Source organism: Petaurus breviceps, unplaced genomic scaffold, assembly GCF_028583685.1.
Source record: "Petaurus breviceps papuanus isolate PSGF00001 unplaced genomic scaffold, PetGlider_PUasm1.0 37, whole genome shotgun sequence".
NCBI lineage: Eukaryota > Metazoa > Chordata > Mammalia > Diprotodontia > Petauridae > Petaurus > Petaurus breviceps.
The window spans coordinates 17574228-17589790 of record NW_027186296.1 but is presented as its reverse complement, the minus strand read 5'-3'; the positions used below and the strand labels follow the sequence as shown (position 1 = coordinate 17589790).

General features: G+C 33.6%; 1 protein-coding gene across 6 annotated transcripts in view; it reads left to right on the top strand.

Annotated features, from left to right (window-relative positions):
* SECISBP2L (SECIS binding protein 2 like) overlaps nucleotides 1–15563 on the top strand; it is an 80767-nt gene that overhangs the window by 1625 nt on the left and 63579 nt on the right. For 4 of the 6 annotated variants that reach the window (XM_069098009.1, XM_069098012.1, XM_069098011.1 and 1 more), the window contains exons 2-4: nucleotides 6718–6896; nucleotides 9134–9458; nucleotides 12070–12205. In XM_069098009.1, the coding sequence (XP_068954110.1) occupies nucleotides 6718–6896; nucleotides 9134–9458; nucleotides 12070–12205 (640 nt within the window). Of the gene's footprint in view, nucleotides 1–134; nucleotides 297–6717; nucleotides 6897–9133; nucleotides 9459–12069; nucleotides 12206–15563 lie in introns of those variants that run through there. The other 2 variants (XM_069098008.1, XM_069098013.1) reach the window with 2 other exon arrangements.

The following is a 15563-nucleotide window of genomic DNA, read 5'->3' as shown; positions in this document are numbered from 1 at the left end:
CTAATGAGAGGGTTAAATATTTTGGTTATTCACCAGGATGCCAAAGCAGTAACTAGTAATGCTAGTGTGTACTTAAAGTCCCTTTCATCCTGAAGGAAGTGCAATTAACCATTTAAACAACAACTTTAAACATAGCTATTTAATGGAATGTGGTCATCTTTGTAACATGAAGTGTATGAGGAAATAATTTCTGGTGAAGGCTGGAGATTGGTACAAAGTGTGTGTGTATTTTACCTTAAGTGTTTTCTATGTGTGTGTTTATCTTTCTACCTAAAAACTTAGTTGGTTTTTTCTTGGTAAGTATTCTCTTAATTTTCTATGTAGGCTAGACTTGCCTATGATCTCTTTTGCATAAAAGAGTATATTTAACAGTTTCTGATGAATGATTTGGAGTAGGTGATTTCTAAGAACATAAATCTTTTAGTCATTAAAAGTACTGTGATTCTGTAAATAATCTTCGATGTGATAATGACTACAACATTTGGAAGAGATATTACACGCCGGAAAGAATTCAGTAGTCTTTTAGATACTTTTATATAAAAGCTTGTAATTTAATCTTAACTGCCAAGAAAAACAGGTGGACTTCTAGATTTCACTTAAGTGTTCTAGGAACAGTATGCATAGCTTTTTATTGAAAAAAGTAGTGTGAGGAGGGATAGGAAGGACTAAAAACTAGGTTCTATTTTATTAAATGTTTGATTTCAAACACGACAGAAATTACCGATCATAATCTCTTACACACAGTGAAAGAAATCTTATTTCTTGAAATTGAAGTATTAACCAATTTATTTACACAGACATGAGAATTGAGAACACAAAGTTCAAAAATTGACTTGCTTTCCAGTGAATAGAGAATTCTTTAGTTAGAATTTGTTGACTATTTTGTTACTTTCTAAGAATAAAAGAATTAAAGTAATGCCATGAGGTGTATATATGCATATGCCAGGAATTATAAGGGAGTAGAATTTCTTATGATGTGTTCTTTTTAAAAATAAGTTTTTCATAATTCCCAGTGCTATAAAAATTATAATAATATCATTAATGCCACACCAAAATATGTTCATTTTTAAACTACAGAGTTAGGGTAGTCAATAGTGGCTTCTGTGTCCGAATGTAAAAGTAAATGACATGAATTTCAGGACTTTTGCCATTGAGTCAATAATTAGTAAATACATAATAATAAATAGTACTAGCAGATAGTGTGTGTATGTATGTGTGTGTGTATATATATATACACACACATACACATACAGTACTATATCCCATATTTTATTTGAATTTGATTCGGTTATGTCTACTTTTTTTTTTTAAGAAAAAAAAATCAGGTGAATACCGGTAGGAATGCAAATAGGCAGGAAAACTGATTGTTAACAAGTTAAAGTTTCAGACTTTGATTTTTCTAAATGTGTTCTGAAGTCTTGCAAAATTTTTACATTCAAACTAAAGTTACTCCTGTAGTTTGTTTTGGCAATTGGTTTATTTAGTCAGTGTAAACATTTTGAGCAAATCTCCAGGCAGTTAGGAGGATAGCTTCTGGGATTTTCTTGAGTACTCTTTACTTCATTATATCACACTTTTCTTCAGAAGGTACTTTTGGCTACAGGAGGCAAAAGATCTTAAAGAGAAATTTCAGTTTCCATTCTAAGATGTATAAGATACAGTGTTTTTACAATCTGACTTTTTTCCATTTCTTTAAGTGGGAAGTATAATTTCTTCTGAAACTTCATTGAGAGATGTATTATTATTTTTTAATGCAGACATTTAGACTTAGACTTTTTCCACTACCTTCTTTTTTTTTGTAACTTCATCACCAAAAAATGTGCAATGTAGATTATCAACAAATAATGTATCAACAAATAATGTATATAGATGGTATTTTTCCCCTCCTACAGCAGGCCTAGCATAGCTGCCTCAGTAAATACTTGTTGAATTTAAGTGGTCTCTCAGTAGTCCATTGAATATATCTGACTAGATTAATGAAATAGGTTTGAGTAAAATTTTTATCTCTGTTTCTGAATTCTCAATTTGGGGGGGGAGGTAACCTGAGTATGCTAGTTGCAGAAACAGTGCCATTAATAGCCTCTATTTCTGTAATTTCCCCATAAGATACGTTACAGTGAAGAAATGGATAAATTCCTTAATGTACCTGCACCTGTTCAGGTATAATTATACAGACATCATTTTTACAGTGATTATTTTTAAATTATGAAATAATTTCACTTAAGGTATACTGAGTCTGAAGAACTTTGGAGAGTGAAAGAATTGAATTTCATAGCTGGATTTTTTTTTTTAAGGTAACTTAAGGTAAAAGTATAATTTAGCATTGGTAATACTAGTTTTTTTCCCCAGATGCATGACTGTATTTTTAGAACTTTATTTCAGTGAGTCAGATTCTTGATATGAGATTTCTGATGTCTGAAAAATAGATCTTGAAAAATAATGACTTTTCTCTAATTTCTAATTAAAACCTACATTCAAATATCTAGTAATAAAGCATAGGTCCCTACATTTTCTTGCTGTCCACAAAATTTTCTTTTTACTTTCAGATAAATTTAAATGGATCATTTCTCTAATTTTTTCTACTTTAGTGCTATAATCGCTCCCAACATAATTGTCTCTGTCTTCTTTATCAAATTGTGCTATATGGGAGAATGATTAAAAATTTTAATGTTGCTTTCCTGATCTGTGGGTTGTGGGAGGGGAGAAAATGCATTTTAACATGAGATACAGACCTAAAGTCACAACAAACAAGATCTTTAAAAAAAACTATCCAGTGCTCAAACTGTAGAATATGGTTTACCAGTCTGTTCCTACTAGTGACATCTTCTGTCTCTGCAGCTGGTGATGACTACAGTAGCTTTCTTTTAGGCAAAGAACAAAGGGGTCATTTATGTTTATTGTAATTTTAATTATTGAAATATATAACTAGTACTGTTGAAGAAACTTATCAAAAGGAAAACAAGCTTAAAACTGAATAAATATAAATTTTCTTTCTTTGCAAAAAAACCTGTTGCAAATTATACACATGACTTATTGATCAGGTTGGTAAAAATCTTCTAAAAGGTATTTTGTACACCACAAACTGAACTGAGTGAGATCTGTTTCTTAAGTTTTTACTAGGCAAGGCTTTGACCATAAAGAAAAAAAGTCTTTTGCAGATGTATATATTTTTTTGGAGCAATTATCATTTATATTGATTATTTTCATTTGTTTTTATTCATTTTTTTTAGCATTGCTAAAACATAGTCCATTCAGTCTAGAAATATCCCTTGCTTTAAAAATACATTTATATATACAAATGCAGATTTACAAAACAGACCTGTTAGGTTATGATTATTCAGTTTCAAGACAGTTCATTGTTTTGTAAGAGGATTTTAAACATATTTCTGGTGCATTAAGAATTTGTTTCTTTTCAGAATTATTTAATCACAACTCAGGTAGGAACATGTGCATCGTCAAAGCAGACTAAACCTAAATCTGTAAATTTCTTGTTTATAGGGTATAAATTTGGAGTTGGAAGGGACCTTAGGAGTTTTCTAGTTCAATTAAAGATGAGGAAACTGGGTCTTAGAGAGGCTTCGGTGGCCTTCAGGGCCTTCAGTTCCCCATATCTACTACTCTTTCAACTATATTTGAAGATGTGAATTTTTTTTTTATTTGGAGAAGCTTTCAATTATTATAATAGTCCCTTGCTATCTGTTTATTGGTGAGCTATTTGCGGTGTTTCTCCCACCATTTACAATTCTATTGGTAAGAAGTGCCAACTTTTTGGATGATAATTTGATAGTGGCATTTTGTTCCCTATTACTACTTAAGATTAAGGTAAGCTTATGGTTGAAACTTTGCCTTCTTAGTCTTAAATCAAATGAGAATTTTAAGCACTGAATTTAATTACTTCAAAGCATTAATATTTTTTTAGAACTTTTTTTTTGGAGGCAGAAGGCAGGGCAGTTGGGGTTAAGTGACTTGCCCAAGGTCACACAGCTAATAAGTGTCAAGTGTCTGAGGCTGGATTTGATCTCAGGTCCCACTGGCTCCAGGGCTAGTGCTCAATTCACTGCGCCACCTAGCTGCCTCTAAAAAAACATTTTTATTTAAATTTTTGAGTTCTAAATTCCATCCTTCTCTTCCCTCCTCCCTCCCTGAGACATTAAGCAATCAGATATTGGTTATACATGTGCAATTATGTAAAACATTTCCATACAGTCATTTTGTACAAGAAGACTCAAATAAAAGAAAAAAATAAAGAAAATGAAAAATAACATGTGTCAGTTTGTATTTAAACAATATCAGTTTTTTCTCAGGAGGTGGCTAATATGCTTCACCATTTCTTGGGATTGTCTTGGATCATTGCATTGCTGAGGTCAGCCAAGTCATTAACAATTCTTCTTTCAACAGTATTGCTGTTACTGTGTATTATGTTCTTCTGGTTTTGTTCACTTTAGTATACATCAGTTCATTGTAAATTTTTCCAGGTTTTTCTGAAATCATCCTGCTTGTTATTTCTTATAGCACAATAATATTAGCCATTCCCCAATTGATGGATATCTCTATAATTTCTAATTCTTAGTCACCACAAAAAGAGCTGCTATAAATATTTTTATACCAAAAGGTCCTTTTCCCTTTTTTTTTTAATGTCTTTGGGATATGGACCTAGCATCGTTATTGCTTGATCAAAGAGTATGCCCAGTTTTATAGGCTCTTTGGGCATAGTTCCAAATTGCTCCCCAGAATGGTTGAATCAGTTCACAACTCCACTAGCAGTGCATTAAGAGTCCCAATTTCCCCACATCCACTCTAATAGCCAATATTTTCCTTTTTAGTCTTATTAGCAAATCTGAAAGATGTGAGGTGGGGTGGTACCTCAGAGTTGTTTAAATTTGCATTTCCCTAATCAGTAGTGATTTAGAGCATTTTTTATGTGACTGATAGCAAAGCATTAATATTATATCTACTTCAGTTACCTAAGAGTTAGTGTTAGGGAGAAGAGCAAAATTCAGTAAGAAGTTTAACGATTGGTTGGGTTTTTTTTTTTTTTGAGAGGGGAAGGTAGGGCAGTTGGGGTCAAGTGACTTGGCCAAGGTCACAAGGCTAGTTTTTTTGTGTGTGTGTTAAGTGTCTGAAGCCAAATTTGAACTCAGGTCCTCCTGACTCCAGGGCTGGTGCTCTATTCACTGTGCCACCTTGCTGCCCCAAGTTTAAAGATTAAGGGAAAAAAAAAATCAATGGTCTGGTTTGTTGCTGTTCTTTTTTTTTTTAATCACTATTTGAATGTTTTACAGTATGTTAATAGACTTTTATATAAGAAAGAATATGTGATCTATGTGTCACTTACTATTTGTGTCGATTACTATTTGTATTAACATGGTGTTTTGGCATTTGCAAACTGATTTTTAGAGATTGATTATATTTTGAGACTTAACAATAACCCTGTTAGGTACCTACAGGTGCTCTTCATGCTTATTTTATAGTTGAAGAAACAGGCTTATAGATGTTAAGTGACCTCAGAGCTTGAAGTGGGACTGTGCTACAGATTCCTATGCTTTGTAATGTTATTTTTTGACAGCATTGCCTGAGACTCAGAACAGTGTTGAGAAGTCTGTGCCATGTGAGTTTTAATAGTTATGGACATTTTAAGTCTGGTTTTCACAGATTTTTAAAACCTAAATCAAATTCTTTATCTGGGTCTTTTAACTCTAAAAAAAAATTATATTTCAATATAATTGGTTTCCTTTGTGATCCTATATACATTCTTTTATGCTTTTAAAAACATTATTCTGAGAAAAGGTCCAGAGGTTTCATCAGACTGCCAAAGGAGTCTATAATTAATAACCTCTGCCCCAAATGAATTAAATTAATATCAAGTAATGACTTCTGAAACTTTTTCCCTCACAAATTTCATTGAAATTTTGTGGCATAAAATCTTTTGCGATTTTATAATTGCTGAAGATTTCACATTCAAGTTAATGAGCTTGATAATAATTCAGAATTTTCCCACAGTAATGTAGCATTAAATATTCTAAAGTGTATTGTTACTTTAGTGACACTTTGCTGTTCAAAAGAAGATAACATTTTAATTCATCCAAGTTTTTTTTTAGAAAAAATAAACATTTAATATAGAGCATATACTTTTTGAAGTTTTAAAAATTTTATACTGAATTTATCTTCAGTTTTCCAACAATTTTTATCAGTTTAAGAAAGTTGTTTCTTTGTGTTAAATATTTAGATTTCATTTCATCTTATTTGCTTTCTTTTTAGGTAGGTGTCTATATTGTGTATTAAAATCTCAGTGCATACTTTTATATTTTTGAAGTAACTATTTTACCCTTAATCTGAATGCAAAAAGTAGAAGTTAGTAAAGCCCAAACTATTTTGTCTATGGAATTAAATATCTTACTACCAAGTTTATTTTTAGTCGCTGAAGTATGACTTCCTTGTATTCTTGATTGCTTTAACAGCTTTGATTACGTAAGAAGAAATGATTTCATTGAAGCTTGGTAACCTTTTATGCATTTTCCGTTGTTTTAATTGATGCCTTTGTATGAATAACTTGGTCTTTGTTCAACTATTTTAAAGTGACATTGTTTCTTTTAAATGTTCTCTGAAGGTTCTGAATAAAGATAGCTCATTGCTGTTATGAAAGACAGATTCTCTTTTGTCAAATTTGTATTGGTTTTTTACATTTCTTTTAATTCATTTTTCTCTTTTATTCTGAAGAATGTCAAGCTGTCTGCCGAAGTAGAGCCATTTGTTCCTCAGAAAAAGACTCCTGATACGCTTATGATCCCAATGGCACTTCCAGGTGATAGTGGAAGTGTGAGTGGAGTGGAACCAACTCCAATTCCCAGCTACCTGATAACTTGTTATCCCTTTGTGCAGGAAAACCAGTCGAATAGGTACTTTTGTGTTATGGGTGTATATATGTGTGTATGTGCTGGGTTTTTTGGGGGGGTGATGGAGAAGGGCCAAGTATAAAAGTTGGTTAGGTTTAATTGTCATAATTGGTGATTTATAACATTGGCACTTTTTCTGGTTCATAAAAATGACTAAAAGACCCATGTAGAATTAAACTGTTGCTTATAACTTGATCAGTTTTAAAAAATATTTTTATATTATAAAGTGCAAACAGAAGTGTTTCTTTGTGTATGGAATATATATACTCACAGTAAGGTGATATATACTCACATTAAAGTGATGACCATAGGGATGTTTTTTCATTATTCCATGAAATTCTTCAATCTTGTTTAAATTAAAAATTGAATCGATGGGAGGAGAGAAATGAAAGATGCAGGAATAAGCCAATAAAAACATCTTAGATCTATATTCTATTTAATCCTCTACGATAAGTTTTAATACAATGATAAATTATTCCCAATCTTTGATTTAACAAAGATCTTGTATTGCTATTTAGCATTTATTTTCAGTCAGAAAACATTTATTACAAGTTCTAGGTATTGGATGTAGTGCAATAATTACTTCCCAGTCAGCTATTATATAGTCTAATGGGTAGAACTTACTTGTTTTTGAATCACTATAGACTTTTCTAGTCATAACTAGCAATGTAATTGCTACTTAATTTGTCTGTTTATTACACAAAATATATGAGCTGTGAAGATGGCAAAGCTATACTTCAGAAATATTATGCTCTCAAGTTCCCAAATGTTCAAGACTCTTAGATTCTGAGTATTGTTGAGTGATGGGGTCTGAAGGAATTGTTTTGGTTGAGATTTTGCTAGTATTTCATAAATGTTACTGAGTAATAGAAGTAACAGAAAATTGACTGTAGTTAACTTTTCCTTTTATGGGATATATGTTAAAATATAACCATTTGCATGTGATTTAGTGCTTTTCTGGGTTTTAGTTAACTTTTGACAGCAAATATTTTGTTTTTATTGAGGGAATTGTTTTTAACAACTATAGCAAGTTATCCAGGAGAATTCTTAACCAAAGAAAACATCATTAATATTTTTGAAATTATATTGAGTAGTAGGGTTTTTGAAACCAGTATCTTTTATCCATGCCTATCTCCTATATGCTTACATATCTCCTATATTTGGGAAAGTAAAATAATGAAAAAAAGGTTTTCTTTATAATGTTCTCTCTTTTCCTCTTCTAACTTCTACCCTTTGCCTTCTTCCTCCCCACTTCTCCCCAAGCATCCTTGTTTTATATGATGTCCTAGACCTAAGTTCCTTGCACCTCTCATCAGAAAATCCCTGGAGAGGTTATAAATATAAAATAGGAGGCATATCCCTCTTCCTCCATTGTATTTGAGAACCTCATAAGTGTGCCCTACTGCGATTAGTGCTCCTGGAATAGACAGGCTTATTGCTTTTGTTTTTACTTCTCTTGAACTTGGGTAGCATTTCTTTTGCTAGAGGAGGGAAGTGACACACAAAAGAGTGTCTACCCATGTTAACTAAGAAAGGAGTAAAAAAGCAAAATCTTATATGATGATTTTTTTTTTAAAGATTTTTATTTTTGCTTTTTGGAGGGGGGAAGGCAGGGCAATTGGGGTAAAGTGACTTGCCCAAGGTCACACAGCTAATAAGTGGTGTCAAGTGTCTGAGGCCGGATTTGAACTCAGGTCCTCCTGGCTCTAGGGCCGGTGTTCTGTTCACTGCACCTAGCCGTCCCCCATGATGATCTTTTATGATGACCTTAGTATAAGTCTTTGTAGAATCCTGCCATAGTTTTTGGAACTCATTTCAGGGGACCTGTCATTGGTAGATCCAGTAGTTAGTTGCTTAAATAATTGTCTTTCCTAGATTTTATGATGAAATCAGTGAGAACTCAAGGAAATTGCAGGTTTAAGTAAATGTGGTAGATCCTATTCAGTATTTTGTGATGCAATTGAATTCTGTTAGAAGTTATATTGGATTTATGTTTAATAAAGAATAAATATTTACACATGTATATATTTGAGTCACTAGAACAAGGCAAGGTAACTTTGTTCGCCATGCTAGCATTACATGGAGGTTCTATTGAACTATTTTCTTTTTCATGATAGAAAAAAAGTTTCTTGTTTTTGCTTTAGACTTTAAATTTAAACCAAAAGTTTTAGTCCTTAAACATGATTTTTTTAGGCTTGTTTATTTAATAAATTTGTTCTCCTTTTCTGTTGGCTTTACAGACAATTTCCATTATATAACAATGACCTACGATGGCAGCAACCAAATCCAAATCCTCCAGGGCCATACCTTGCTTATCCCATTATATCTGCCCAGCCACCTGTTTCTACAGAATATACATATTACCAGTTGATGCCAGCTCCATGTGCCCAAGTTATGGGATTTTATCATCCTTTTCCTACACCTTACTCTAGCACCTTTCCAGCAGCAAATACTTTAAATACTATTCCCACGGAATGCACAGACCGTCCAAATCAACTTGGACAAGTCTTTCCACTGTCCAGCCACAGAAGTCGAAGTAGTAACAGAGGCTCCATTGGGCAGAAAGTAAGTAACTTCCTTGACTTCTTTAAAGTATGTATGTCTTTTATTATTGTTGGTGCAAATAACTTATCATTTACAATTTTAAACTGTATCAGAGAATGTAGTAAGTGAAATCTTTTGATAGGCTCTTCTGCCATGATCCAGGCAAATACCAATTATTTCAGTTTTTGTTTGATTTTTGTCAGTGTAGGCCTTTCTGTCACCATCCCAAAGTCTAGCCTTTCTCTGATTTGGTTGATAGTTTCTGAGAGTTCATTTGATGTAAAAACTCATCATTCTGTCACCAACCTGGTGATATACCTCTCAAAATTTAGCTAGACTGTCCTTGGAAAAGACATATGTGTTGTATCATGCATAGGGACAAATAGCATTTATTAAATTTTTTTCTCTGCCTTTCAGTTATTTTCAATGACCTCTATATGAGTAGTTTTTCATTACCTCTCATAGTCTTTCAAATAAATTTAAATTATCACAATATCCTTGTACTTCCAAAGGATTTAAATGTAGTCACTACCCCAAAATTTATATTATTCTTATTACATTATTGCAAAAAAAGTTATTTAATATATGCTTAGGGTCATGCTAAGCAAAAAAATAAATATTTTACACATTATTAATGTAATCCACTAAATTTAATTATGAGAATTGGAACTTAATATCTGAGATTCTAAAAGGTGGCATGTGACTGACTGGCACCCATATCTACTGTGATGTTATTTTTATGAATTAATTTCAGGTTGTTCCCTTTCACTCCTCTGTTGATTCTATTTGTATTATTGCATAGAATTAAAAAAATGTTGTATAAAATGCTAGGCAATATACATAAAGAAGCATTTCTATAGTTGCTTTATATTGGGAGTAATACATTTTCATCAAAGTTAGCTATAAAAGTGACTTTTTGTTAACATGTTTTTCTTGTTTATTTAAATTAAAAATCCACCATATTTAGCAAGAAATAAATTTTCCTAAACCTTAAAAAATGAAATCAAACTTAAGAATATTGAATAACCTTTCAAAGAAAATCAGGTAGTTTGGGACCAATGTCTTGCTCATTCCTTTTCCTTCTGTGCCATCCTGAAGTACTCCTTTTGGTTTAGCTTTTTTCTCCATCCCAAGGATTGGGCTTTTGTCTTTTCCTTCCCTTCTTATATATTCCATAATCTGTGGTTACTCATCTATTAGATAGATAGTTAAGGTCGACCTTCTATATGGGTCTATTTCTGTATGGCTCTCTTAATATGCAAAGTAAACAGACATCTGCATGAAGACATTGGATACAGCCACTAGGAAGAGTGTCTTTTTCTTTTTTTAAAACTAATGATAAATCATTAATGGTATTACTCAGTATTAACAATAACATAGAATCATCCCTTCCAGGTATAGGTACAACTTAGAATAGCTTCAAAATGAAAATTTAAAACTGTCTAGCAAGGGAGTAGGGAAGGTAAGTCATATACTATGTTTATAATCAAGACTAAAGATGTGTGTTCAAGATAGTCTCTTGAAACAGATCAGGTCCCCTCTCCTTTCTCCCCCCCGCCTCACCCCCAACTTTTGACTAAATATCCCTGAATTAATGGAGTCCTTGAGAGCATAAGTGAATTTGTTGAAGCTAAGTAATAAGATAACAAATATTGTTTCAAGAGTTTTTTAGTTAAAGGGTACTTTCCTATCTTGAAGCCTTAATTTTTCAGCTAGCAACTAAAAATCTTGTTCAGTCACTTGGAGTTGGCAAAATTAATCTTGCATAGAACCAGAAGCCTGAAAGATGACTTCTCAGTTGACACTTTTATCAGCACAGCAGAGTATTTTCTCTGTACTTTTTGTACACAGTACTTTCTCCCTGACCCATGAAAAGACTTTCATCCATTACAGTGTGTTTTTGGGGGGAGTAGAAACCAGAAGTAGCAGTTGCTGTAGAATACTTTGGTCTGTCTCCGTCCCAAGTAAATCTACACTGCATTGGTGGTCCTCTGTTTGGAATTTCTAAGGAATGGAGGCTACAAGATAGAAGTAAGGTGATAGCACATGATGTACACATTCCAAAAAATGAGAGAGATTCTGTGTTAATAACTAGGTTCAGTTACTCACATTTAAAATTCTGTCAAGTCGGTTATTGTTAAGCAAAGAGTAGCCACATAATAGGAATTCAGAGTTTTCTTTTTCTTTTTTGGCAGAAATTATCTTATACTTTTTTGTTCTCAGGAGAAAATTCTTATCTGGTGATATTTTAGTGAAACAAAAAGTCAGCTTCTTGATAAGGGTGATCTATTTTAATGTTAGATCATAAGTTTCTGTGTCAAATACTTAGTATAATAGAATTCTATAAATTCTAGTTAAAAGGGGATTTAGGAATCATTACTTAGTTATCAAGGATCGCTGACTTCATAGTGATTTAGAAAATCACAAATCACAAATTACTTTATGTTGTATTGTCTTTTTATGTATTCTCTTAAACATTCCCAGTTGCATTTTAATCTGGCTAGCACTCCAGAGTTTTGGGCCTCCAGTTTGACACCTTTTATCTAGTCCATTTTCCTCATTTTACTAGGATTTATTTTCACAGTATTGTTTTATTGAAGTAGTATATTATTTTCTCAATTTAAATCAACAGCAGCAGCTTTTACAGCAACATGTAAAAAGTAAAAGGCCACCAGTAAAAAGTGTAGCTACTCAGAAGGAAACCAGTGCAGCAGGACCTGATAACCGGTCAAAAATTGTGCTTCTGGTGGATGCTTCCCAGCAAACAGGTAAGAGAAGGCGTACATATGGAGGTTCTAGACTTCTGAAGGTGGAATCTAATTTAAAAAAAAAATTTTATGCCATTTAAAAAATATATGGTAAAATAATATTTTACTATTATAGAAAGCCTCCCCATTCTTCCTTTTTTTGGTCTGCCAGTTTATAAAATTCCTTGGAAGTAGGGAACCACAATCTGTTTCCTTTATTTTTTAAACTTATTTCCTCCATTGTCTGCACAGATTGTTTTGTTATTTTAAGGTGGTTGTTATGTAGTAGGATTTTGGCATTGACTTTTTTTTTTTAAGAGACATTAATTTATATAAAATTTTAAAATCAGTGAAACTTTATTGTAATTTCCTTAAAGGAAAAGTGATAAATTGAGACATAAGGTTAGAAAATTAGGATTGGACCAGGTTGTGAAGAATTTTAAATGTCAAGGAGGGGTGTTTACCTTTTTCTTGAAGAAAATAGAAATCTACTAGAGGGTATATTGAGTAGAAAAGAAGTGGTGTAGTCAAACCTGTGTTTTAGGAAAATTGCTCTGTCAGCTTTGTGAAAGACGAATTGGAGTCTTTATTTGAGGCAGAGAAACCAATGAGAGATTTGAAGACAAATTATTATTTCCTCTGATCTCTACTGTATTGGTTTTACAGTTAATGATTTTGTAGTCTCTTGATTTTTTATAATGGTTAGCATCTGTCTGAACTCACCCTGCTCAAAATAAGTTCTCTTTCAGTCCTAATAGTAGAAAAGGAATGATGTTATCATTCCTACAACTTGGCTCTGGCACATTTACTAGCCAACCAATTTGACCTGGGACTTTTGTTTGTTGTTTGTAAACAATGGACCAGCTTAAGCTGGAATCCCTCCCCACAAACAATTTTTCTGTCTCTGCCCTTTCTTGTACTTATAGGGTTGTTTTGATCTCTCCCTAGGGGACAACTAAAGAGGGGGTCCTGATTTAGGTGATTTTTATTTTCTAGTTAAGATTGCTAGAGGCAGTTAAGGTCCATAAAACAATTAGCAGTTAGAGGTGTATGTTCAGCCACACCTGCAGGCCAATCCACTTTCCCCACTTGTAGCCAATTCTAAAGCTCCCTTGACTACCCTGCCCCACCCCACCCCCTTTCCTGCATCTCAAAAGAAATGGGAGGGGGAACCTATAGCCTGAAGGTCATGTGTAGCCTTCTAGTTGGATATGGCTTTTTGCCTGCGTCCAAGTTTTACAAATCCTTTATTAAGGGCATTTGTTCTGTGAAGTTTGGATTCAGTCAGTGGGCCCCACTTGAGGACCTAGACATGTGGCCTTGAGACCAAAGGTTACCCACCCCTGGTCCTTCCCCTCATTGGATGAGGGGCACCAGACTTACTGAGGGGGCCAGTCTCATCTGCTTTGTTAACAGTTATATGCATCTTTCTTCATAAACCAATTGTGCTTGGAGAAAGGTGCCTATTTCCCTTAGATTGTATTTTCCTCCCCACAAGAAGCTATTTCAGATTCCTAGGTGAGAGGTGATAAGAGTTCACCCTGTAGTCGTGGTGAATGTGTGAGTGAAGACAAATAAACATATTTTGTGGAGGCAGAAAAGACAGAATTTGGCAGCTGATTGGGCATGCGTGATGAATGAAAGGGCTATCAAGGATGACAACGAAGTTATCAGCCTGGATGACTGGAAGGATAGTGCTCACATCAGCTGAAGTAAGGAGCCTCCGGAGAGAGGGTGGATTTCAGAGAAAAAATGGGTTCTGTTTTGGGCATGTTGCATTTGAGATCCATATTAGAAGCTAGTTTGAAATGAATAGGAGGTAGTTGGAGAAGCAGGGTAGCTAGGAAGTGTGTAGAATGCTAGGCCTGGAAGACCTGTGTTCAAATATTGCCTCAGACATTTACTATCTCTGTGATGTTGGGCAAATCACTTAACCCTATTGATCTCAGTTTCCTCTTCTGTAAAATAACTCATTTTACAGAAGAAAATGACAAACCACTCAAGTATCTTTGCCAAGAAAGCCCCAAATGGGGGTCACAAAGAGTCAGACACTACTGAAATGATTGAGCAACAATAACAGAGTTGGAGATGTGGAAATGAACTCTGGAGAGAGACTAGAGTTGGATATAGGAAACCTATGGGAGTTGAGGAGGTCACCAATATAATATAAATAAATTTTTTGAGAGTAGAGATTATTTAATTTTTTTATCTTTATTTCCCCAGGGCCTAGCACAGTACCTGGCACATAATCACTTCATGAATGCTTATTGATTAATTGAGAGCGATGAGGGCCCAGGAGAGGACCTGAGGTCAACAGAATTTATATTTTTAAAACTCTTTGCTAATATCTGTATAATAACACCTGTATAGGGCATAATGGAGAACCACAACTGGTAAACAGATTTCTGAGATTTGTTGCACTGGTTATGAAAGAGAATAGCAAATATTACAGGGTTCCTTCTCCTTCCTACCATGCAGCATTTCTGCATGTTTCATATCTAGGAATATTTTTATTTATTCTTCTTAAATCTATCAGTTTGTTTGATAGTTTCTGAAGCATTAGAATTGATAAAAGAAGCAAGGTAACTTTTTTTACCTTAATCTCATTTGTTTATAATTTTTTTTATGTCAAGTAACAAGCATTTATTAAGCATTTATTGTGTGCCTGGAATGTACTTAGCTTATCCCTGCCCTTAAGGAGCTTATGGTCTAGCCAAAGGAAACAATATGTACATACATATAGGTATATACAAAGTAGATACCAGGTAATTTTGAAGTGAAGGCAACAGCGTACCAGCAAAGGTTTTATGAAGTAGATGGCATTGAGTTTAAGATAACTGTGTATTAAGAGGTGGAAATGAAGAACGAATACATTCCAGGCATGGGGGTAAACTAGTGTAAAGGCATGGAGATGAGATGTTATGTATGTAGAGGGATCCACTGGACCTGTGAAGTGCAATAGCATGTAATAAGGCTGGAACGTTAGTTTAGAGCCATGTTGTGAAGAACTTTAAATGTTAACTCTTGAATTAATAGGTAACTACTAGAGTTAATTGCTACATATTTAAAGTTGCATTTCAGATGAGTTCTTAAATGTTACTGCTGAGGATTCTATTCAAATCAATTTATAGCTTACTTTGGTGACTGTAGATCAAAAATTATCATATTTTAAGTCTCATCATTTTTCCTGTGTCTTTAAGCTAAAATTGGAAAGAATGGTTAGTACTTTGATACTGTGATATCATTGACATAGACATTTTCTCCATTGATAGAGATTGCAGCCCCTCCATACCTTCTCCTCCTGTATAATTTTTGTCCCATAAATCATTCATAGGGAGACTATCCATTACCCTGGAGGTTTTCCTCTCATTCATCTAAG